This window comes from Panthera onca, chromosome A1 (genome assembly GCF_046562875.1).
Source record: "Panthera onca isolate mPanOnc1 chromosome A1, mPanOnc1 haplotype 2, whole genome shotgun sequence".
Lineage (NCBI taxonomy): Eukaryota > Metazoa > Chordata > Mammalia > Carnivora > Felidae > Panthera > Panthera onca.
In genome coordinates this window covers 95,373,543-95,400,106 of record NC_138339.1, presented here as the reverse complement: position 1 = coordinate 95,400,106, position 26,564 = coordinate 95,373,543, and the positions used below count along the sequence as shown (strand labels likewise).

The 26,564-nt window shown below is 41.6% G+C and overlaps 1 protein-coding gene across 1 annotated transcript in view; it reads right to left on the bottom strand.

Moving 5' to 3' along the window:
* The window catches only part of SERINC5 (serine incorporator 5), a 102,981-nt gene that overhangs the window by 11,639 nt on the left and 64,778 nt on the right, over positions 1 to 26,564 (bottom strand). The window contains exons 3-8 of the mRNA XM_078448520.2: positions 21,836 to 22,014; positions 20,834 to 20,916; positions 19,067 to 19,160; positions 12,983 to 13,194; positions 10,650 to 10,745; positions 6,981 to 7,107 (exon numbers count right to left, since the gene is read on the bottom strand). Of these exons, the coding sequence (XP_078304646.1) occupies positions 6,981 to 7,107; positions 10,650 to 10,745; positions 12,983 to 13,194; positions 19,067 to 19,160; positions 20,834 to 20,916; positions 21,836 to 22,014 (791 nt within the window). The remainder of the gene's footprint in view (positions 1 to 6,980; positions 7,108 to 10,649; positions 10,746 to 12,982; positions 13,195 to 19,066; positions 19,161 to 20,833; positions 20,917 to 21,835; positions 22,015 to 26,564) is intronic.

Below are 26,564 nucleotides of genomic sequence, written 5' to 3'. Positions count from 1 at the left end.
AGAAATAAATCTTTTGGTCCTATTATCTTGGTTTTCACTTCTCTCTCTCAAGCTGCCCAAAATAATTTTCTGATTTCCCTTTTATCTTTCCCCTCTCTTTGACTACTCTCACTTAGAAGGGATCGAAATCAACAAAAGAACCCAGATACAGCAGTAAAAAAAGCAAGGGCGTGAAAAGCAAAGGTCACAGTTACTTACTGTGATAATCAACCTTTGGCAGAACAAGGTTTTCTGTTTGCAAATCCAATAGAGTAGCTGTGAGTGTGATTTAAAAAAAAAAAAAAAAATTCTTCCTACCACTCTCCCTACACCCAGATAGGTAAAATGTTATAAAATCTGGCTTACAAGGGTAATAAAGGTATATTTTCTGGGGCGAAGAAAAGGAAATACTTTAAGCAAACAGAAATGTATAAATACTTAAGTTTCCAGCTAACTCTATAAATTCCTTTAGCAAATATCTACTGAAGGCCTGCCATGTGTCAGGTCCTGTTCTAAGCCCCGGGGAATTTAGTGAAAAAGACAACAATCCCTAGCCCCTTGCACGAAACCACGCACGCACGGACATATCCTATGTGCCAGCCTGGAGGCGGGTAGGGAGTGTGGCCACTGGAGAAGCAGGAATTAGCAGGTTCATTTCAACCAAATAAACCCCAAGAGGCAACACTGCTTTCTCTGTTCATTCTCATCCTGTTTCTCAAGGAGAGAAGAGATCAATGAGATGCAAATAAACAATAAAAAGACTTCCTCATAAAAAAGTCTTCTGGGATCCAAGCGCACTCCTTTTGTGAGCCACTCAAGCCCAATAGCGTCACTTTGGTTTCTGCTCTGAACAGATGGATGCTAATGGAGGCCCACTCCATTCCCACTTCCTAACCTCGAGCCTAATCAGAGGAATTGTAGAGATACTTCCTGATGGTTGTGCACCCAAGAAACACACACACCTTGCTCCTGCATGTAAGAGCATGCTGTATTTTCTGCATGTAAATTATGATTTAATATATCATTTCTGTGAAGGAAAAGTTAGGTTTTGATTCTGGCACCTCTGTTACTTTACTTCCATTGTCAGAGAGCAATAAACTAAGCTTTTGTTCTTCTAAAAATACCTGCATTCAGTTCATCATTAATGACACAGAACTTCTGTAAATAGATGCTACTATAAAATATTATTATAATTCAGTCATGGCCTTTACCCACAAAATACTCTTCTTGGAATTACCTTAGAAACGTTGTTTTACAAACTCCTTAAAAGCCTAGGAAATTCTTATTGTCTGCATTCTATTACTCAGAGCCATCTGTTTGGTGAGCACAAGACGAGTTGCTAAACAGCAACTCCTGGATTATGCATAACCTCCTCCTTTCCAGGGCTAAGGTACGAGCAACTTTCACCCAGTGCTTCCTGTCGGGGGGTGGAAGGAGACTGACAACATTTGGTTGGGACAATGTATCACCATACAGATAAGTCATAGCCTATTCACTGTCTCTAGTCTTCACTCACAAAAAGCCAGCACTGTCTTGCAGTTATTGTGACAACCAAAAAAAAACACCTCCCCTCCAGCCACCCACCCCCTCCCACCGCCATGCCCAGGGCCTCTTCCATATCGGCAGAATGATTCAAAATGCAGGTGGCCCTCCGCACCTGCTTCAGCTGCTTTTGGAACTGGCCAAACTCCCCCAGATCAAAGAAAATCTCTACAGAACATGTCCAGACTTTCCTGTTGGAGACCATAGATTCTGCTCCCTGACAAACTTACAGGGCCCTTGAGGGATCCCATGACTATTCCCACCCTTAAAGGGAGGAAGTTCAATTATGTTCCTGGTACACAGTATAAGTGGTGATTCACAGCTCCCAAAGGAGACCACCATCCCATGTGAACTGGGCGGGGGGGGGTGGGGATGCCTTAACATGCCCCTGATGCAGAACCAGGAAAAAATTTTTTTAAGTTTCTTTATTTTTTACTAATCTCTACACCCAACCTTGGGCTGGAACTCTTAACCCTTAGATCAAGAGTCGCATACTCTTCTGACTGAGCCAGCCAGGTGCCCTGAGCCAGGAAGATTTCTGATAGGTGAGGAAGTGGCAGGATTCCTAAAATAAAGGCTGTACACCGCTCCTCCTTTTTTTTTTTTTTAATAGATCCGCCTTTCTTAAATAAAAGTGGCAGACACAAAACACACCAAAAGAATAGACACCTTGATTTGCCAATTCTCAGTTTAAGCCAATCTTCTCTCCAATTCTCTTACCAACCTTATTCTTACTTCTACATAGTCTACTCCATTGCCACAAAAGTTTCATTTTGACCTAGCAAGTTGTTTGACATTTAATAAAGATCCGTAGTTTTTCTAATTTTCTATTCAAATTTCTTAACATTTAAATAATAATTTTTTCTCATATGCATAGTTAACACTGAAATGGCCAGGACCATTTTACAGCACAAATACCTCCCCCGATAACAAAATGAGACAAATCATACAGCTTATCCTTGTACCTCAGAGAAGCACCTGACTCCAAGCAATTCCAGGGGCAAAAGTGATTATGAACATGCCTCTCCCAGTACTCTAGCAAAGGAGACTCAAGGAGAAGTTTCCTGAGATCGGGGGTAGAAAATCACAGAAATAGGCTCTATGCCCCTCAGTTTCCTTTTTATGTACAAGGGAATTGACGCTTATTGCCCCCAGGATCCTGCCAGACTGCACAGTCTCAACTTGAAGCCAACAAAATAGTAATTTCAATCACCTAGCGATGCCTAGGTGGCTCAGCTGGTTAAGTGTCCAACTCTTGATTGCTGCTCAGGTCATGATCTCACAGTTTGTGAGTTTAAGCCCCACATCGGGCTCTGTGCCGACAGTGTGGAACCTGTTTGGGACTCTCTGTTTGCCTTCCTCTCTCTGCCCCTCCCCTGCTCACACTCTTTCTCTCTCCGAAATAAATAAATAAAACATTTTTTAAAAATCTAGAGACCAAGAAGGGGATTAAGGAATAGTTAGTGGAGGGTGGGGCCCATTACAGCAAAGATCCAGGCCTAAGGGGGGGTAGGAGGGTGGATCTATAGAAAGAGCCATTGGGGAAACTCCTACATGGGGTCCAAGCTGTGACACTTCTTCACAGCAATGATGCCTGGGTACAGTAGAAGGGGCATCTGGAGGAAAATTGACTTCAGTTGGAAAGCTAGGGAGTAGGTTTAGGTTGAGCCCTCTTTCAAGCTAAGACAGCAAAGATAAAACATACTCATAGTGAGTCATGAGAGCTCCCTAAAGAAGCATGTATGTCTGTGCATTGACGGAGGGACAGTGGAGCTGGCTGGCTCCAGATAGGGAAAGACACAGTGCAGTGAGCCTTCCAGGACCTTACAAAAAAGTTAACCCCAATCCCAAGCAATCATGTGACTTTCAGTGAAAATGTGTGATTTCTTCTTGCCATTTGCAACTACATAGATGAAACTAGAGGGTATTATGCTAAGCAAAATTAGTCAGCCAGAGAAAGACAAATATCATGTAACTTCACTGATATGAGGACTTTAAGAGACAAAACAGATGAACACAAGGGAAGAAAAGCAAAAATATTATAAAAACAGGGAGGGGGACAAAACATAAGAGACTCTTAAATATGGAGAACAAACAGAGGGTTACTGGAGGGGTTGTGGGAGAGGGGATGGGCTAAATGGGTAAGGGGCATCAAGGAATCTACTCCTGAAATCATTGTTGCACTATATGCTAACTAACTTGGATATAATTTTTTTTTTTTATTTTTATTTATTTTTGGGACAGAGAGAGACAGAGCATGAACGGGGGAGGGGCAGAGAGAGAGGGAGACACAGAATCGGAAACAGGCTTCAGGCTCCGAGCCATCAGCCCAGAGCCTGACGCGGGGCTCGAACTCACGGACCGCGAGATCGTGACCTGGCTGAAGTCGGACGCTTAACCGACTGCGCCACCCAGGCGCCCCTGGATATAAGTTTTTAAACAAATTAAATAAAAGAAAAAACACTTATCACGATGAGCAGTGAGTATAGAATTGTTCAACCACTCTATTGTACACCTGAAACTAATATAACATTGTATGTTAACTATACTGGAATTAAAATTTAAAAAGACATTTCAAAGCATAATAAAAAAAAGAAAAGAAAATGTGTGACTTCTTCTCCTTGTAACATTCAAACTACACAGTCTTCAGTTTTCCTACAATGTCTATCAAGAATTCTAAATATTCCTTAAAAGGGGGGGGGGGGAATTCTAGATATTCCTGCAATCATCTTTTTTCTTTTTTCTTTTTTTTTTTTTTTTTGAGAGAGAGAGCACACGCGCAGCAAGAGACAAGAGAGAGGAAGAGAGAATCTACACCTTCAGCACAGAGCCCGTTGTGGGGCTCAATCCCATGAACCGTGAGATCATGACCTGAGCTGAAATCAAGAGTTGTATGCTTAATGGACTGAGCCACCCAGGCGCCCTTTCTGCAATCATGTTTAAATGACAGTTTCCACGCAAGCAATGGAGCCTCATTTTGTAACATTTTCCAATCTCTCATTCCTCTGAGTCTGGGAAGAGACATAATCTCTAGAAAGTCAAGATCCGAAAACGTAAACTGGGCTGCCTCCCCTTCCCAGCAGCATTCCCTGACTTGAGGCTCTACTGGGCCTGATCTCACTTCCCTGGGAGCCCAAGACACTTGACTAGAGAGTTCTCAAAGCTGACTCCTCCTGGAGCTGCACAGATCCTCGCAGCGAACACTAATCACCAGCCTCCGGAGGGGCGCTTCACTGAGTCCTGGGAGAAGTAGCTGCCCATCACAGGGAGTGTGTTCGTGCCCTGCATCCCACAAACACTCCTGGTCACTCTGCACCCCGCTCATGGAGATGCTGTTAACGCCCCCCACCCCCACCCCAAATCAGGTCTCATTACTAGCATTCAGAGTATTTGTTACCGGCATTCAGACAGATTTTAAGTAGCAGTGGTCAGCTTTGAAAATTGTTATCTTTTGGGAATATCAACCAAAAGGGGTGAGGTTTTATTTATCACCTCTCACGCAAGGGTGGCAGTGAAAATCTGACACGGTGAAAAGTCCATGCTGCAAAACAACACCATGTGGCAGTTCTATCAGCACACTAAGTAGAATTGTTGCCATCTTTCCACTGACAGATTTATAGCAAATCTAGGCCCTGTTTCATCTAAGCAGCAGACACCTTTTTTCATGTGTGATGAGGCATTCAGCAACCCACACAAACATAGAGTTTTATTCTGTCAAATATCTTTCTAGGTTTTTTAAAATAATACAAAAACAAAAGAAATGCTACCTCCCTATAAAACAAAACCAACAACAAAAATAAGTTATCTCTAATACCACCGCTATTATAGGTTTGGTGATTTTTTTCTATATAAGTAAACATAACCATATTTCATTTGTATTCAAAAAAAATTTTTAATGTTTATTTATTTTTGAAAGAGAGAAAGAGAGACAGACTGCGGGGGGGGGGGGGGGCAAGGCAGGGGGCAGGCTGGGGTGGGAGAGGGAAACACAGAATCCGAAGCAAGCTCCAGGCTCCGAACTATTAGCACAGAGCCCAACATGGGGCTCAAACCCGTGGACCGCGAGATCAGTACTTGAGCCTAAGTCAGACGCTTAACCTACTGAGCCACCCAGACACCCCACCTATATTTTATTTTTAAAATGGAACCATCTGTCATTACATTTTAGTAATCTACTTCCTCCCACATAATTTGCCAATATTTTTTTACATACTAATACCGAAAAAACTGAGTGATAAATGATGAAATTAGTCACGCTACTGCTATTTCCCCCAAAGCTCAATAATGACAGACTCAGGAAGGAAAAGCTTACTCAGAAAAAGGAGAGCTGAGAATTGGCAGTCAGCATTTGGCTGGCTTTATGGTTTTCCTGAAAACATTCACGAACTTGAGCCTGAATCCCATCCACTACTTTGGACGTAGTAGGTACTCAGTGAACAACTATGGAATTAATAAGAATGAAAGGTCGAAATGGTGACCGTGGTCCTTTCTGCTGCAAGAAGGAGAATCTGTCACTATGTCAGGGGCAGGATAAGAACCAGTATCACACAACTGTCCCTGGAACAACCACCTGCAACACAAGCAAGCATTTCATGGCTTGATGCGTGACTGAACAAGTACTCAAGACCCAGTTCCCCCATCTTCAAAACGTCTGTCAGTCCCTTTCTAAAAGTAGGGAGTGTTAGAAGCTGTAAGAGAACGTGCCAACGTTCTCAGAAAGACATTTTATTTCTATTAGCCAAGGGATGATCATAATGTACCTATGCCAAGTTGAAATTTTTATACACTGAAACGTAATAAACAAAGCGGAAAACCTAAACATGAAAAAGTCACTGTCAAAAGGAAGCTTAGTGATCAGCGAAATACATACCAGAATCAGTAACTAAGCATTTCTACCTGTTACTTTTCTCCCTTGGGCAAACTCTTAAACATTCTAAATAAAGGTGGAACACACCCCACGACTAGCATGTGAACTACAGTCTGCTTTAACAGCACTGTGGGTTTTAGCATAAAAGAAAAGGGACGTTTCCTGTCTTTCTCGGGCCAAACACAAAATGACTGTGTAAGTACTGCTCTGTATTCTTTCCATCAGCAGCAGAACAAACGATACTTCCCTTGGATTAGAAAGCTGCCAAAACATTCTGGCACATACTATCTCTTCCCTGCTTTGTATTCCCTTGCCCTCCAATAATGCTTTAGCAACTAATATCCAACCGTCTCCTGAATGGCTACAATGCACTATGTATCTAATTTATTTATGCATATAAATGCAAGTAAGGAAAGTGAAGTCCAAACACTGTGCTTCCATGCTGTAATACAAACTTTTAACTTCAAGCTATTTTTTCCTCTTCCTCAGATGGGATTTGTTTTGCTATCTCATAGTTGCTACAACTTACTTAAATTTTTCTCTGCACTTTTAAGTCTGCAAGGATGGTCTCAAGTTATCTCCTAAGACTTACCATGAATATAAGATGCACACGAACAAGAGAGTGGTACCTAGTCCAGTAACCAAGTTTTCGTCTCTGTACAGGTCTTGGCCGAACTCTGGCACACAGATCGTAACGTTCTTCCCATGCTCATCTAGAACTTACGAGGAAAAGACAAAATAATCACAGTTAATCAGAAAAGCTTTTTGTAACTCACAGACGCATTCATTTTGGGAAAATCTGCGCATCTTTAGAAGAGTGAAGACTTATCATTGGAAACTTCTAGTCCACAGCCCAACTTGACTCAGACTAGACTAGATTGTTGCTATGTCAAAGCACTCCCTCCCACCTAAGCACCCTCTTAGCACAAGACCCTCAGATTCCAGCTCCAGCACCAAAGGGTTCTTCTGTTCCATGATGTAGTAAGAGTCTTGCTCTTCTCAGTACTATTCAAACAGTAGCAAAAAGTAACATTAGATCCATTTATCAGCTGACTCAGCAGGCTCTGAACAGAGGTAGGATGCAGACATTAGCAAGTTTCCACTGTTGTCTATCCTCTGTGGAAGAGTGGTGAGGCTACTCAACAACCAGACATGACTAGCTGGTCAACAGCCACCTGACCAACAGCCTCTACCCAGATGTGAAGTCCCTTAATTGCCAGTAACAGGATGGTCATGACTCTAGTATCCTTTGCTTGCTTGTTACCCACTTTCCCAGGAAAGTTCTCCCATAGCGGTTCATTTCTTTAAATTCTTTACACTTTTGTTAAAAAAATTTATATATATGTCGTGTTTCTTTTTAGTGATCAGATATCTAAATTTATGGTGCTAAAAAAATCAGTTTATTTATAAACAGAATAGCTTATTTAAAGAAAAGGTCTTTCCTCAACAATACTGCGGTGTGCATTAATTCCATTTGTTACTATTATGTACAAAAACCTTGCTTACAAGGGGATGGTATAAACATCATTTTGTTCACTGTATTTAATAGGCATAACTGGCTAATAGTTACTAAATCATAATGTAAAGAAATGTGAGAGGTGCCTGGGTGGCTCAGTCGATTAAGCAGCTGACTTCTGCTTAGGTCACCATCTCGCAGTTCATGAGTTCGAGCCCCACGTCAGGCTCTGTGCTGACAGCTCAGAGCCTGGAGCCTGCTTCAGATTCTGTGTCTCCCTCTCTCTCTCTCTCTCTCTCCCCTCCCCCATTCGTGTTCATTCTCTCTCTCTCTCTCTCTCTCAAAAGTAAATAAAAACATTAAAAAAAAAGAAATGTGACAATATTCAGGTACATGCTTTCTGAATGTTTCAAATTACAATCTATGAGTGCTGCCGATACCCACGGGAGAGAATAAAATTACCTGTGCAAAGATGGAGGAAAAAATATTGTCTAATCTGGGAATATTATGAGATTTTCAGGATTTCTTAAAAATTTTGAAAGCCTACATCATAATAAAGATTTCTATCATATTACCATCAGTGGTACTTTTTACTTAACACAGAATCTCCTATCTATCTATCTATCTATCTATCTATCTATCTTTAAGTAAATTCTACGCTCAACATGGGACTTGAACTGATGGCCCTGAGATAGAGAATTGCAGGCTCTACTGACTGAGCCAGCCAGGCACCCCCAGAACTTCAATTTTAAATATCCAAGTTAGATCTGATTGCCAATAAGAAACATAAACATAAATTAACAGTCTAAAAATCATCTTACACACATGTACATTCTAAGTATTTGAAGTCAGACCAGAATTATTACCGGTACCCACATTTGAAACAGTAAAAATAACTGTGTATGCTGTGGTTTAAGGAATCTTTATTCTTAGGCCAACAAAAAATAAATTTCCCAGGCACCCCAATAAAATGTTTTTAATTGACCAAAATACTAACTTTTCTATTTAACTAGTACCACCTGAAATTAAAAATAAGTTTTTTTTCTGTTTTTAAGTGATACTTGCCATTTAGAAGAAAAATTCTGTAACCAAAAACCTCATTAAATTAAAACCAAAAACTAATAGTCATGAAAGAAAGTGTTGGGGCACCTGGGTGGCTCAGTTGACTGAGCATCCAATTCTTGATTTCGGCTCAGGTCACGATCTCACAGTTCCTGGGAAAAGCCCCCTGGGCTTTGCACTGAAAGCACTAAACCAGCTTGGGATTCTCTCTCTCCCTCTCTCTCTGCCCCTCCCCTGCTGAAGTGTAATACACACATACATATATAAGAAAGTCTTAAAGAAACTAGACTTAGGGGTGCCTGGGTGGCTCAGTCAGTTGGGAGGCCGACTTCAGCCCAGTTCATGATCTCAGGGTTCATGGATTCGAGCCCTGTGTCTGTGCTGACAGCTCAGAGCCTGGAGCCTCCTTTGGATTCTGCGTCTCCTTCTTTCTCTACCCCTCCCCTCTCTCTCAAAAATAAATAAACATTAAAAAAAATTTTTTTAAGTAGAGTCAAGATAGAGCTATTAAAAAAACTGAACCCAGGATAGACTATAATTAATATAAGACCTACGACTGTATCGTTTTGCACCAAAAGTAGCCATAAAGACAAGACTCACACAGTATGTGTATATAAAACTTTCAAAATTATCTTTGCATTTTTTTCTACATTTAAAAAAGGAAAACAACTTCAATTTCCTAAAGACAGTATATTTATGTAACCTTATTTATACAAGACAAAATGTACCCCCACACACATTTATATATAATTATGTGTATATATGTGTGTATACATTTATATCCACATTTATATACCACAAAAGTGAAACAGATGATGAAATAAAATGAGCTTAGAAATCAAAAGATGGAATGGTCTTTTGGTCTTTTACTGGCAAGTTTCAGGTGCTCATTATTATAACAATTTATAATATAATAGGGCTCTTATAGTTCTTCAGTAATCATTTCAACTACTCTGTAATAACAGCTAACCCTTACGGAGCACCTATTACATGCCAGGAACACACACACACACACACACACACACACACACACACACACTCACTCTCTCTCTCTCCCTCTCTCTCTCTCTCTCTCTCTCTCTCTTTGAATTCTTTAAAAACAATCCTATGAAATAAGAATCTTATTTAATTACCTTGTTAAAATAATAATTAAAATCCTTATTTTAAAGACAAGGTATCTAGGCAGAGAGAGGTAAATAACTTTCTACAAGTTACTGAAGGGGCAGAACCAGGCTATAAAGCCAGACGCTCCGCCTCCAAAGTTCACACATGTTTTGTTGTCTCTAAAAATAAACATTATTTAAGATGAGTGATTCGAAGTCACACAGCCAGCATATGATAGAGGCAAGTCAAATCCTGTCTCCTGCTTCCCATTCCCATGTTCTTCCCAGTCTCTCTGACAGAGAGATGACCACCACTTGAAGAAAATTAATTAATAATCAATTAAAAAAAAAAATAAGAAAAACACGAAAGTTCTTCGAAAACACAGATTAGGCCCAAAAGCAAACTCAACAGCCCATCTTTGTTTCCGTCTTTCCTACACAGCAGGAAGACTCAGAAGAAGGAATTTTCATTTTCACATCCCACATTAAGGACTTTATTTAGAGAAAAATCTAGATCTCTCTATTTCGATTTATTGCATCTTTGACATTCTAAACAACAGCTCAGTAGACATATTCCTTCCTCCGCAATGAAAATATTAATACCACAAACACCTGCTCCCTAAGAGGCCAGCTGGCTTACCTACTTCTACAGGTTTGCTGGAGAGAGCTGAGAAAGTGAGATAGGTCACATAGCAGCTTATGAGCCCCGACTGCAGTAGCCCGGAATGTGGCTGTCCTAGAAAGTGAAAGTGATAGATTTCAACACAGCATTTTACATTTCAACAATAAATAAGCCAAAAAAAAAAAGCTCCCCACCCCTAAATGATATTCTTCAAACTGAGACCCCCATCTTTAAAGGAAAGAAGAGGTATAACATGTTTTCCAAATAACATTAAAAAGGTTGATTAGGCCAAACCTAACTCCAAAGTTCTGCCGAGTTCTCTACCTACCATCACGTTATTTTAATAATAACTACAACTGTACTTAAACGCTCTGCCTAGTCTTCCTGAGGTTCATTAACACTAGCTCTTAAATCTTAAGATCTCAGAAGAAAATTCACCATCATTATTTGTGAGACCACATAGCTTAGTGAGGTAAATGATAGAGATATCATAGCAGAAAAAAGCTCAATCTGTTAACAGACAAAAAAAACTTGTGGGAATAGCAGTTCAGGTCAGAGAGGAAGGCACTGGGGCTCGGCATTCACTGAGGAAGGGCTTTAATATGTTATAATATTTAAACTAAACTAAGTGTTTTTATCATTCAGAATAACCAAGATATGATAAAAGGAATTTATCAAATTTTGGTGAAATTTTCTACCACCTGTCTACATGAAAAAATTTATTTCATCCAGTCTTCCCTCTGATTAAATGTGTTTTGAGTTGTAGTTATTAAGAGTTATAGACTCTTTTATAATGTTGCTCTTTGGCACGAGAGTAAGACTCACCTTAGCAACTAATGACATTAAACCAAATATTTCAAAATATTACAACTATTTTAAAAGGTAGGATTTAACCCAAACAGTATTTTAATCTGAACACTAATATGTTTTAGGGAATTCTTAACTGATCAGTTAAAGGGACTGGGAGATTAGTACTCTCAATTTCAATAATGTACTTGAAATTTTCACTGCCAGAAAACCTTTAAATTATCCAATGCTAGTTCATTTTTTTTTCCTTAAAGTTTATTTATTTAAGTTATCTCTATACCCAATGTGGGATTTGAACTCACGACCTGGAGATCATTCTTCCAGAAGGGACTAAACCATCCAGGTACACCAATACTAGTTAACTTATTAAATCACCATTTTAGAAATGACTTGAAGAGCTATAAATTATTGGCCACATTGCCCTTTTCCTATCTAGAAACCTGAATGTCATTTGGTTTTCTACAAGGAAATTAGGCCATGGACACTTCTTTCTATAACCAAAGATGGCAGTCTGGCTTAAGACATCAGAAGTTGTTTATAAAAGACAACTCGAGTCTGTACTTTCTAAAGCACTTCCAAAATCCCATTATTTCTTCCCTTTGCCTTTGTGGATTGTTTGTTTGTTCGTTTTTAAGTAAGCTCTATGCTCAACATGGGGCTTGAACTCATCAACAGGAGATTAAGAGTTACATGCTCAACTGACTGACCCAGCCAGGCACCCCTCTTCCATTTGCCTTTGAAACAACCTTAGGTCATGTCAGGTTTACAGATTTCTGTTGGCTTTACTGAGAAAGGACTTGGATCTGAGGAAGGTTAGCTTGTGGGCCAGCTGCTGGCTCAGCCAGATCAAATTTCCTGCTTCTTGACTCCTAGACCACATGGTCCCTGATTTTTGGTCCACAGGCCTTGAGTGAAAGATGAGCCCAGAAAGCACTCCTTCCTCAGCCTTCTCATTCAAGTTTTACACAGAGATTATAGGGAAGAACTTAATACACAATCAGGGCATCTTCCATTTAAACACTCCTTGTGGTACATTCATTAATAATGGTTAATAGCTGGGGCGCCTGTGTGGCTCAGTTGGTTGGGCATCTCACTTCAACTCAGGTCATGATCTCACGGTTTGTGGGTTCAAGCCCCACATCGGGCTCTATGCTGACAGCTCAGAGCCTGGAGCCTGCTTCGGATCCTGTGCCTCCCTCTCTCTCTGCCCCTCCCCTGCTCACGCTCTGTCTCTGTCTCTCTCAAAAATAAATAAACATTAAAAAAATAATAATGGTAATAGCTATCTTATTTATTGCCTTTACTACATTGAGATCTTTCTTGATAAGAAGCATGCCAACTATCCCATTCAGCCCAAGTGAAGACTTCAATCCCACCCTTCCTACTGCTGACCCATCCATGATAAATTATGGAGTGGCCAGAATTTAAAAACAAAACAAAACAAAACAAAACAAAACAAAACAAAACAAACAAAAACACCGGGTTTGGTCAAAGACACACAAAAAATATATAAATCAGGAGGGATGGAAAAAACTTGTGCTTACGATTTTGGACACAAGGCGAGATGGCTACCACTGAAATAAGTAGACACAGGCCTCCGTTCAGCCCCAGGAGAATTTTGTTTTCCAGGCAGCCGTCCTTCTGGGTATAAAACACTGCCATCAAAATCAAGCCTCCGGTGGCGATGGAGTACATGATGAGTGTCACCAGGGCCAGAGCGGCATACCACAGCTTGTTGGTAGCTGTGCCGGCAGTCCTGTTTCTCCAGAAATGGTAAGAGGGAGAGGAGAGAAGACAAGGTGATGAGGCCCCTGTTCTCTGACCGTCTCTCAGGCGGTAACTAATGCTATCAGCCCCCAGGCTGCTATCACCCCAGTTGTCCGGAAGACTATCATTTTATCAACAGTTAGGCTCAATCAAAGCTAGAAGGTACAGGTAAACATCTCAAAACAATTTTGGTTCAGGCTTAGAATTTTTCCTAAACACTACAACATTCCGTTTTTAAATATGTATTCATCAACTAAAATGTACTTGCACAGATTTGACTCTAACCTCCCCATTCTTTTTTTTTTTTTTTTAATTTACTGTGAGAGAGAGAGAGGAGGGAGAGAGTGCACACACACACATACACATGGGTGCAAGCGGGGAAGGGGCTGAGAGAGGGAGAGAATTCCAAGTGTGGAGCCTAATGCAGGGCTTAAACACACAAACCATGAGATCACAGCCTGAGCTGAAGTTGGAAACTTAACCAACTGAGCCACCCAGGCGCTCCGTAACCTCCCCATTCTGAAAAGGAATCGCCCTGGGATAGGTTTCGGCAGTATTAAAAAGTAGCTCTTGGGGCGCCTGGGTGGCTCGGTCGGTTGAGCATCCGACTTCAGCTCAGGTCATAAACTCACGGTCTGTGAGTTCCAGCCCCGTGCCGGGCTTCGTGCTGATGGCTCAGAGCCTGGAGCCTGTTTCAGATTCTGTGTCTCCCTCTCTCTCTGACCCTCCCCCGTTCATGCTCTGTCTCTCTCTGTCTCAAAAATAAATAAACGTTAAAAAAAAAATTTTTTTTAATAAAAAAAAAAAGTAGCTCTTAGTTAAGTTCTCTTTGTGATTTCCCTCTCAACACAGAGCCTGGAGGGGCTGTTGTAGCAGCTTCTGCTAATGTCCATTTTCTCTTTAGGGAGAGACAAACTTCACTCAAAGACTGGATGACCTCGGCCCTTTCATCCCTCTGCTGCAAAGGGTCTGTAGTGGTACTGCTTCTCCAAAGCGATGCCACATAGGATTAAAAGAGAGTTGTTTTTTTTTTTTTTTTTTTTTAAGTTTATTTATTTTGAGAGGGTGGTTTATTTATTTTGGGAGGGGCAGAGAGTGGGAGAGGGAGAATCCCAGGCAGGTTCTGCACTGTCAGCATAGAGCCTGACGAGGGGCTCATATTCATGAGATCATGAGAGCATGACCTGAGCTGAAGTCGGACGCTCAACTGACTGAGCCACCCAGATGCTCCAAGGGAGAGTCTGAAAAGAATAAAATCAGCTAGGAAAGGAGTAAAAAACTGTAATGGGATTTACAATAAAAACCCTTAAAGAAGAGATTAATTTTCTCTCTAGTTTATGTAAATATTAATAAAGGGATAAGAGAATTAAGCGGTGGTTTAACAATCTATAGAAATCATTGAGGACAATAACAAAACAAGAGTTCAAAACCGCTCAATCAAGACGGTAGAACCATAGGGAGCACGGGTGAATCACTGTCATCTGCCTTATGATTAAACTGCCGCACTGTAACCACGTTCTCACAAACCTTCACAGAGAAAGCAACTTGCTTAATGTTTTCACAGAACTGGAAAGTATTCAGGCAACTCAGCTAAAATGTTTTAATGATGAAAAAGTTACTGCAGCCAGAGACAAATAGGGAGGGAAGACCAAAATCATAATGACCATCATATTCCTGAAACCACGCCAGTGACCACAGAATTAGTCTAACATAAAAGGCACACGAAGGAAATAATAGAGTAAGACTTGAGAAGGGGTGGGGGGGAGTGGATCTAGAAGCCAAATGGTAATCGATGACAGGAACAGAATGCAATGTATAGAGAAAGGCAAACACTGCTGACCAGTGTGTGGGTGGGGTGCAACTGTTCCTTTACTGGTCTTTTGGGCTGTTGCTAGCATATGAAGACTTTCTTATAGTCAATATAGGTCTACATTCCCAAAGTTTAATTCCCAACCCTAACCTCTCCCTTCAACTTTAGACTCATATTATCCAACTGTTCAGCGCAGGGGGTGGGGGAAGGGGGCTGGTCCAAACCAACTTCCCAAATGCACATCTCTACCCCCTAATCCTGCTTTTCTTCATCTTCCCAAACTCAGAAGATGGCAGTTCCATTCCTTCCTTTTGGGAAGGGAAACTTTTTTTAAAAAAGAAAAGAACTCGTGACTACAGTCTTTTTTCCCTCCCCCCACCCAACCCCACCTCCTCATCACCATCAGCAAAGTCCATGAGTTCCAATTTTGGAATAGACTAGAATCTGACTGCTGCTACCATCGTCTGAGCTACAGCCATCTCTCACCTGGATTATCTTCCACGGGCCTCCTTACTTGCACCTCTGACACCCCCTAACCTTTCCTGGAATTAAAATAGACTTTGAATCACATTCCTCTGGTTTCAAACCCCACTAATGCCCTTCCTACCTCACACAAATGCCCCAGAAGCCCGACAGCATCTGGCCAAATGGCATCTCCTACCTCACCTCTGGTGCCCATCCCTTACCACAGGGGTGCAGCACAGTGGACCCCCATTTGCCCCCAAACAAGCCGGGCATGGGCCCAGCACAGTCCCGCCTCAGCCTCCACACTTCCTTCTGTTTGCAGTGGTCTCCCTCACACCTGATCATGAAGCCTTTCCCTGCCCTGCTCTCCTCAACCCCCACACCCCGCTTTCTTTTTCTCCGGTCTTTTCCCATTGAACCTGTTACTTATTTACTTGATCATAAATTGGCTGTCCATGCCTCCTGCCCTCCCCAACAGGAGAAGGTAAGCTTCATAGAGCAGGACATCACTGTGTTCACTGCTCTTCTCCTGCTATCGAGTGCCTGGCAAACAGGTGCCTACTGAATATTAGTGTAAGAAATGTCAACTGTTAAAAAATAACTTTGTGGGGGTGCCTGGGTGGTTCAGTTGGTTGAGCGTCCAACTTCAGCTCAGGTCATGATCTCAAGGTTTGTGAGTTCGAGCCCTGTGTCTGACTCTGTGCTGACAGCTCAGAGCCTGGAGCCTGCTTCATATTCTGTGTCTCCCTCCCTCTCTGCCCCCCACCCCCGACTTGTACTCTGTCTCTTTCTCTGTCTCTCTCTTAGGAATAACAAGCATTAAAAAAGTAATAACTTTGTGCAGCAGTGTTTTAGGAGAATGGCTGCTATTCCTGCTGCTCCAGATTCATGACATCCTCCTTGATGACCTTTTGTTTTGCAGATAACCCAAGTGCCATGACTTACTTATCTTTATACTCTCGGTGCCTACCACATTGTCTGGGACACAGTTAATACTCCCCAAAACTGTGAATAAATGCTAAATGAGAAGAAGTGCTTCAAAGGAGATTAGAAAAGGACCAGACAACGGTGCAGAGTGCACCAACCCAGCAGTACGCTGGCACCAGGCTGGGCTCGGGTTCTGGAGTAAATAACACCTAACCACAACAGAAATGACAAATCTAGCACATTTAGAAAATGGGTCTTTGTTAGAAACACCTAAATGTACCTTCTACTTTTTGCTATTTCAATTTTGATATAGAAGTGTCACTTCAAATCACAATATCTGAGGTCGAAAGGAAAAAGAAAATTAAACATCTAACGTGACCATATTATTTTACAGGTGTGAAAACAGTGGTCAGAGAGGCCAAGTAATATGCCCAAAGGGAAACAGCGATCTGGAGGAGCAGAGGGACAGACACCTGCAGTCTCCTGGTTTCCGGACCCATGGCCTCCATCCTACTGCCTTTGGGATCTTCTTCTCAAGATATTTCTTGAAAAGAGGAAACAGGGGCACTTGGGTGGTTCAGTCGGTTAAGCGGCCAACTCTCAATTTCAGCTCAGGTCATGATCTCCTAGTTTGTGAGATCAAGCCCCACATGGGGCTCTGTACTGACAGTCGGGAGGGAGCCTACTTGGGACTGTCTCTCTCCTCTCACTCTCCCTCTCTCTCTCTAACATAAATAAGTAAACTTAAAAAAAAGAGAAGAGAGAGAGAGAAAACAGAGAGGAAAAGGGAAGAAAAATCAGTTTGGTTGTTCCATGAAAAGTGATGTATTATATTTTCTAGACTATCCTTGTAAGCAATAGTCTCTGTTAAAAAACAAACCTAGTAAATTAGATTAATTTATCTGAAACTACATTATTAGTGAGCTGCCTAGCTTAATCCTAATTTTAGGCAGACAAATCAACTATGAATATGCTGACATTAAGGGATTTTGTTGGGATACTGGCCTCAATGTGTAGACAACAGCAACATCATCGGTTGCAAAGCGCTTAAGTTGTTCTTACTGAGTGGTTTCGGGAAGGTTTTTACAGCAGCCAAACTCTTCCAAATGCCTGTTAAAACTTAGCATGAATAATTAGTCCCAGAAAATGGCTTCAGAACTGAGCAAAACATTCAAGTCAGAGTAAAGAAGCTCAAATATTGTCAAGGGAACATACTGCTTACTGCGTAAATCAGGCACCCAGTATCAAAAACGGTATTATTCCACCATGAAGTTCCCTATTTTGACCTATATGGGTAAGAATTTTAGGAAACATTTAGAATGATTTTATATTAGACAAAATAAATTTCTGTAGTATCACTTATGTGACTCCTCTATGTGCTGTAAATATTTTAGAAACTATTAAGTATTTGGGTATTTAGTATTCACTAAATTATAAAATGATAACACTAGCCTTTCACTCAGGCATCTCTTGATTTGATCTCTAAAGAAACAAAACCAAACCCAATGAAACACTAACTACCACCAAGCTGAGGAATATAATCAGAGTGAAAAGTTATTTTGAGGGAATCTGGACCGTGTATTTTGTTTTGTCCAAGAGAAAAAATAAATTTCATGTTCATACATTATTTACTGATTTCTTTTTTCCAAAACAGTTTAAAATAACATGATACGAATAAAAATGACAAAACAACAAGAAGTCTTCCTAGGCACAACAGATAGTTATTCTCATTTGTTATTTTATAAGGAAGCTAAGCAAACAAGAGCAGCCAAGTGCCCTGCCTGGGGGCACAAAGGGAGTCAGCCTGGCCTTTAGCACTCAAGGGGCTGACACTTACCTAGTTGCCATTTCCTGAATTGTGTGGCTCAGTGAGAAATAAAACTAGCTATTAATAATTCGGCATTTCCTACTTATCCTAGGATGTGAATTCCATGCTCAAAGCACTTAGAAAGAATCTACATTTTTAAAGTCAGGATGGCTTTCTAAGGTAGCACAACAGATCTTCCTAATGAAGGGTCTTTATAATCTTAGGCAGATTGAGAAAGAACCAAAAAAAATTTTTTTTAAGTGTATTTATTTACTTTGAGAGAGACAGAGACAGCACGAGTGGGGGAGAGGGAGGGAAAGAGGGAGACAATCCCAAGCAGGCTCCGCACTGTTGGTGCAGAGCCTGATGGGGCTCAAACTCATGAAAGATCATGACCTGAGCTGAAACCAAGAGTCAGACTGACTGACCCATCCAGGTGCCCCCAAAGCACTTTTTTCCAAATCTCCTGAGGATGGAGGCATAAGATAAAACCTGCCCAAGTTTTCAGGCACCTAGCGTCACAACCGGGGAGCCAGGGCCAAGAGGTGCCAGCAATGGATGTTGAGTGTGGCTAAGTCACAACAGCAGCTGACTCAGAGCCCAAATGAGAGAACACAGGGAAAAGCCAAAAAGTGAAAAAGAAATAACATGGAAGAAGGAAAGGAAGAAAGGAGAGGAAGACCGGTAGAGGAGAGGAATGAAGGGAAAGTGCGCCAACCTGTTTCTGGCACGAGCAGGCTGCCCACCCCTGCCAACACAGCTCGGGGTAGACCCTCTATCAACACCGTACTGCAGGCAGTTTCCCCGAGGAACGACTGAGTTCACTTGGAAACCTTCCCAAATTGCACATACCAGTTCTTGTTCCATTTATGTGCAAACTCCACGAGCAGGATGAGCTGGATGCCTATAAAGATGAAGCCCCCGACGGCTCCCACATAGCGCCAGGCTGCAAAAGAAGACCATCCAAAAGGAGATGAGGTGATCACTCCAAGTGCTGAGCTTAAAGGAGAATAATGACACAGTTTATCTTTACTATATTCTTACTGTACCTGCAACACATTTAATTTCCACGCACCCGTATAAGATGGGTGCTATTGTTACACGCACTTTACAGATGAGAAAAATTGAGAGTCTATGCAAATCGACAAAGTCCCACAACCACGGGGCTCAGTCAGTTAAGTGTCCGACTTCGGCTCAGGTCATGATCTCACAGTTTGTGGGTTTGAGCCCCGCATGGGGCTCTGTGCTGACAGCTCAGAGCGTGGAGGCTGCTTCGGATTCTGTGTCTCCCTCTCTCTCTCTGCCCCTCCCTAGCTTATACTCTGTCTCTTTCTGTCTCTCAAAAGAGAAATAAAACGTTAAAAAAAAAAAAAATGTTCCATGGCCAGTAAAGGACATAGCTGGGATGTGAACACAAAGCAGTGTGTGTGGCTCTTGAGCATCTAAGCTGAACCTACACACTGTAACTGACAGCTACCCTAAAAGACGCAGCTATTCACAAAATCAACAACGACCCACGATTTGTAAGTAAAAACATATCTTAAGAAGAAAAAAGGCAGTGAGCCACCAGAAATTAGTAGGGAAATGAGGGTCAGACTGGGGGCCACGGACTCAGATCCACTCCTCGCTCTGCTACAAGGATGCTCTAACCTTCCGTGTCTCTAGGTTACAGGTTGTCTATGAAAATGGCTGAACTGCAGTTGGCTATAAAAAGAACTGTTAGCCCCGTCCCATTCTAAATCTATCTTTCTAACACATAAAAGTACATCTGTGGGGAACAGAAAACTAGTTAACAGCATTTTAGGAAAAAATAAGACTCGGAGAGGACCTCCTTCAGGAGTGCATGCAGCTAGTTATGCCCCTAAAAACTAGCCAGACCCTAGTGACCATTTGAGGGGCCGTAGTCTTTTCCTTAGGGACTGACATAGTGCAAATGTTTTTACTACCTTAATTAGGAAAATGAATTCGTTTGGGTTAAACAATGTTTTGAAACTCCCTAGTTTTCATGTAGAAGGACCCCTGTTTCACCTATGATTAACGGTTCCAAATTAAATTAAGTTCGGGAAATTCTAGGAATAAGAAATGTAATCCAATATTATATACAGTTTCACCTAGGTAAGTTTAGAAATAAGGCTGGATGATGCCTTTCTTATCTCATTATAGCTGCAGCTCATTTAAAACTCAGTAGCCTCGTGTTCCGCGTAGGCGGATTTCCGGGCAGTGCTCAGAAAGAACAAGGCGTCCCAGAACGCCTTCAGTGATGGTTTCATACTAACATGCTAAACTGTTTTTCAGAGAGACTTGCAGGGCCCCATTTTCCCTTCAGGCCAATCACCTTAAAATTAGCAACTGAATTCTCCAGGCTGTAGAGCAATACCTGGCCAGAAAGGGAGGGAACAGGGGAAAGATCTAGATGGAGAAAGAGGAGTGAACAGGAAGGGATAGGGAGTGGGGAAGGTGGATACAGTGTGGGCAGGTAAGGCAGGAATTTTTTTTTTATTAAACCACAAGAAAATCACTAATTCGAAATATCAAAGGCACCCTGGACTACACTTTTGAACAATTTTACAAAATGGGTAAGAACAAAATAAATAGGTACCCCAAATACCCCATTTGTACCATTCAGAAAGGTCTCCTGATCTGGAATGAAGAAAGCTCCTGAGCACATGGCCCCCAACAGCAGAAGTTTAAAGAACCAAAAGCTGGAAAGAAAAAAAAAGAAAAAAAGAGGAAATGTATTTAAATGATATTCATGGAAGCACAAAAGACCTTTTATAAGGTAAGCATGTCAGGGGCGCCTGGGTGGGTCAGTCGATTAGGCGTCCGACTTCGGCTCAGGTCATGATCTCACGGTTCATGGGTTCGAGCCCCGCATCGGGCTCTGTGCTGACAGCTCAGGCCTGGAGCCTGCTTTGGATTCTGTGTCCCTCGCTCTCTGCCCCTCCCCCAGTCATGCTCTGTCTCTCTCAAAAAAGAGAGAGAGAGAGAGAGAGAGAGAGAAGGTAAGCATGTCAGTCCATGTTTCTACCATTGGTACTGTTCCTTCCAAATCGAGAGGAAGTAATTAAATGACTGGAGACTGCCTTGTCCCATAATTAAGACCAATTCAGCATGGTCGCTGATTGTGCAAAACACCACTTTGTTGCAGGGGGCTGGAAATGACCTAGGGGTAGGTCTTAGTACTAGAAATAAAAACGCCTACCTCTGCTGCATTTCTCACTGTGGTACTGGCGTGACCAATAGGATTCTAATTCTTGGGCCACTGAGGGGTGACAAATCCCCCCTTCCCGAAAATGAGTGTCAACAATTTCAACTACAGGAAGAGCAGTCAGATGGTCGGATTAGAAGAGGTCAAGGAACACTATTCTGAATATCAGGAAAGGGGAAACTAGGGGCGCCTGGGTGGCTCGGTCAGTTAAGCGTCTGATTCTTCATTTTGGCTCAGGTCGCGATCGGATTGATGCTTTGTGAGTTCGAGCCCCGCACACTGACAGTGCCAAGCCTGCTTGGGATTTACTCCTTCTCTCTCTACCCCTCCCCTGCTCACACTCCCTCTCTCTCAAAATAAATTACTATTCAAAATAAAAAGAGAGAAACCAACCCCCAAGACTGAAGACTCACCCGTTGTGAATATGCGCTCTACAACCTTTGCTGCTGTTGATTTTCAAGGTCAGAAGGCAGAAGATGAAGAAGAAACAGGCCATTCCAAAACAGACTCTATACACGGCAGAATACCCTACTAGTTTCTCACAGGTGTCACCAGCTTTAATGCCTTTACAAATATCTTCGTAAAAAGGAATCTGAGGAAAAAACAGAAAAAAGTCATCTGTTAAAACTGGGTAAAGAGAAGGGTGCCTGGCTGGCTCAGGCGGAAGAGATTTGACTCTTGATTTTGGGACTATGGGTTTGAGCCCCATGTTGAATGCAGAGATTACTTTATAAACAAACTTCTAAAAAATAATAATAATAAAGTTGGGTAAAGAGGGGCTGTCATGAAGTGTTCCCTGAGCCTGCAAATCAAAGTCCAATGTGGAAATGTACTTTGGGCATAGAGAAACAAACAATTTTCTCTGAATCATTTTTTTTTAATTTTTTAATGTTTTTACTTATTTTTGAGACAGAGACAGCATGGGCAGGGCAGGGGCAGACAGAGAGGGAGACACAGAATCCGAAGCAGGCTCCAGGCTCTGAGCTGTCAGAACAGAGCCCAACTCAGGGCTCGAACCCACGGACTGTGAGATCATGGCCTGAGCTGAAGTTGGATGCTGAACCGACTGAGCCACCCAGGCGCCCCTCTCTGAATCATTTTTAAAGACACAGTGCTCATAGCATACCACTTCACCTTTACTTATCCTAATGAATTTTGAAATCTAGCATGGGAATTTTTAAAAATTATACTTGTCATTTTTCTTGAAAAGCATAAACATACAGAATAAAAGTGAGAAACTTCCTTCACTCCTGACCCAAAATGTCACTCCTCTCCTCAAGAGAGTTAACAATTTGGTGGGTATTTTTATTAGTTCAGGTGTGTGTGTCCTCATCCCCATACTTGGTCACAATACACACACACACACACACACACGTGTGGTACCATGTATATAGTATATACAAAAAACAGCTTTATTAAATAAAAGATTATACGTATTGTTCTGTGATATGTTTCTTTCCAACTAACAGTAAGCCGTGGAGATCTTTCCCTATTAATTATACATAAAATCCCAACCCACTTCTTAACCACTATTTAATATTTTATAGTAAGAATTCTAGATCAAAATTGGTAAGCTTCACACACTGAACTTGTTAGAGACAATTTTTTGTTTCCTGTTATATGTTTTCTTGCTATTACAAATGCTGACTCAATAAACATTGCTATGCCTCCTCATTGCATACATGCCATTATTTATACAGGAAAGACTCCTGACCTAGAAATGGAATCAAGTTTTAGTTTCAAGAGTTAGAGTCAAACCACACTTCAAAGACTGTAGCAATTCATGTCTCATCAGTAATATCTGAGACTGCTCACATTTCCAACCTGAACCTGCAATTTAAAGATAAAGTAAAGGTTCATAACAAATGGCCCCAAGATATGCCACTTTGGTGCAAGAACTACATTGATCTGAAAACAATCAAGTTCCAGAAGACTTAAAAAACTTTGGCCTTCCTTGCTAATTGCCTAAAAAAAAATTAGATGGGGGCAGGGGAGAATTTAATAGAGGACTTGTTCCAGGAAGGGAGCTACCACCATAGACCAGTACAGCATAGTGCACCTGGGTGGCTGTCAGTTAAGCATCTGACTTCAGGTCATGATCTCACCCGCCATTCGTTGAGTTTGAGCCCTGCTTCAGGTGCGCCCTGCTTCTCTCTTGGAAAGGAAAGGAGAGGAGAGGAGAGGAGAGGGGAGGGGAGGGGAGGGGAGGGGAGGGGAGGGGAGGGGAGGAGAGGAGAGGAGAGGAGAGGAGAGGAGAGGAGAGGAGAGGAGAGGAGAGGAGAGGAGAGGAGAGGAGAGGAGAGGAGAGGAGGGGAAGGACGGCAGGCAAGCGAACAAACTACAGCATACTATGAACTAGGTAGTAGACAAGGAGGAATTCAGCAAGGTCTGTTTATGAAAATTCCTCTGTCCCTTGCTTCCATATGGCCCACCAAATTTGTTTACCAAACATTTACCCTTTATCTTCCAGTAAATTGTCTTCCTTCCCATCGGAGTCTCGAAGTCTCAAGCCCCTTCCCCCTTCTCCTTAGTTCAGGATGACATATATACCTCATTTTGTCTATCTTTGGAATCTCATGTTTATGAGATTATGTGGATTCTGTGAAAGTATGAAATTAAGTTTGATTTCCCCTATTAATCTGTCTTGTATCAATTTAATTTTTAGACCAGCCAGGAAATTCTTGAAGGGTGAGGAAAAATTTTCCTCCCCCAAAATAAAAAACACTATCTTGTTTCAATGTCCTCATTATGAGTAGTATTCATATCTTTTGTTAAATTTATGGCTATCTGCATTTTTCTCTGTGAATTGGCTATTAATTGAGCTTTTTTTCTTCTTGATCTGTTGACACTGTTATTTGAGTCTTAATCTTCTGATAAATGTTGGCAATGGTTTCTTCTAGTCCAACTATAAGGTTTCAATGTAAAACCTATATGCATTACCAGAATGATTAAAATCTTCCATAATAGGGGTGGGCGCCTGCCTGGGTGGCTCAGTTGGTTGAGCGTCCAACTTCAGCTCAGGTCATGATCTCATGATTTGTGAGTTTGAGCCCCACATCAGGCTCTGTGCTGACAGCTCAGAGCCTAGAGCCTGCTTCGGATTCTATCTCCTTCTCTCTCTGCCCCTCCCCACTTGTGCTCTGTCTCTCTGTCTCTCAAAAATAAATAAAATAAAATAAAAATTTTTTTAATTTTCCATAATAAAAACAAGCAGTATATTTCTAACTAATGTTGGAAAATAAAGATTTAGTCAATGGTTATTAAAAAAAAGAAGAAAAGAAACCTTGCTTCTTATTAACATCAAAGTGGAACATTCTTCAGAACAAAACAATAAGCTGAAAATCACATTGTAACTGTTATTCACAAGACAAAAAAATATCGCAGAGGGGAAAAAAATGACACAAAGCTGGAAGTAAAATTGAAGCATGACAAGTTAGTTTTTTCTTCAGAAAAGATTTTTTTAAGCTTATTTATTTTGAGAGAGAGAGAGAGAGAGAGAGAGAAGTAGCAAAGCGAGAGAGAGCAAGAATTCCAAACGCGGGGCTTGAACTCACAAACTGCAAGATCATGACCTGAGCCGAAACCAAGAGCTGGACGCTCAACCAACTGAGCCACCCAGATGCCCCTCTCCAGAAATTATCTTAAAGGCTACTCAGATTTCCATCAGCAAAAGGAAAACTAAATTTAATTGGAGTTCATTTTCCTGAACGAAGATTCCCTCCACTCAGAAAATGTCTGCAGTGGGGCGCCTGGGTGGCTCAGTCGGTTGAGCGTCCGACTTCAGCTCAGGTCACAATCTCGCGGTCCTTGAGTTCAAGCCCCGCGTCGGGCTCTGGGCTGATGGCTCGGAGCCTGGAGCCTGTTTCAGATTCTGTGTCTCCCTCTCTCTGACCCTCTCCTGTTCATGCTCTGTCTCTCTCTGTCTCAAAAATAAATAAACGTTAAAAAAAAATTTTTTTTAAAAGAAAATGTCTGCAGTCATTATAATACCTGAATCTGAAACATGTTTCTCCAAACAGCATGTTTTTTCAAGTAAATGCCTCAGGCAAAAATGCATTGTTACTGAGAACCAATTAGTATAGGTCCTTGTCTCTGAACAGATAGATACACAAGATTTCATAAAGAAATGTCAAATATTTTGTAGTCAGAAAGTTTCTACAACCGCAATTTTCTTTTTTTTAGATCAGTTCAAGATGTAAAAGAATAGAGACACTACTATATTTTTTAACAGGCTATAAAACAAAGTAGCATGTGTAGGATTACCAGATAAAATACAAAATGTATAGTTAAATTTTGCACAAACAATGACAGATTTTTTAGTGTAAGTACATCTGCAGGAGTGCTGACAGTATGGACTCCATCTTTGGCCCTGCTGCTAGTTTGTGTTCACTTGATGACCTCTCTTGGGGCTGGGTGTTCAGGGCGCCCTGGAGATTAATATACTTAGAAATGCCTGCCAAGCCCAGATGGAGGCTGGGGGAGGCTTGTTTGGGCCCTGTGAATCAGTTAGATAGAACATGGTCTTCCCTCTTCCTGAGGCACAGGTGGTGCCAAAAGATCTAATTAAAGGTTAGCTGTCAATTAGGTACATGTGAACCCTCTGACCTCATTACAGTGCTCTCACGCATGTCCCCTCCCTCTGTAAAATCCAAACTAAGGTCCAGAATTTGCAGAGAATAACTGCACTTGCTGCCGATCCTTCTCTGCCAGATCCACCCCCCACAACCCCTCACCCCCACACTCAGTAAGTTACCCTAAATAAAACTCTGTATAAATTGTATCGAGTTGCCTGCTTCGTTTTCCAGTCTCAAAGTTGCCTTCTCAGTTTGGGAGAAATAATTTACTCTTCCTCTTCTACCTTCTAACAATGCTCCATACAATATTTGGGACATACTTATGCTAAAAAAAAAAAAAAAAAAAAAAGCATTCCTTGTCATAAAATAAAGCTCAAAAGAAGTCAGGCTCTCTCTGGAAGGGGCCAGGTATACTCCATGCTAGAAAGATGAAAAGATGACTGGTTTCAGTAGGTGGGTAAGGTGGAAGGCCCTGGTTCAAAAGTCCAGGTAACAGATGAAGAAGGTAAGCCACTGGTAGGGAGACTAGAAATTCTGTAGGTAAAAGTCCTAACTGGTAGGACTATAT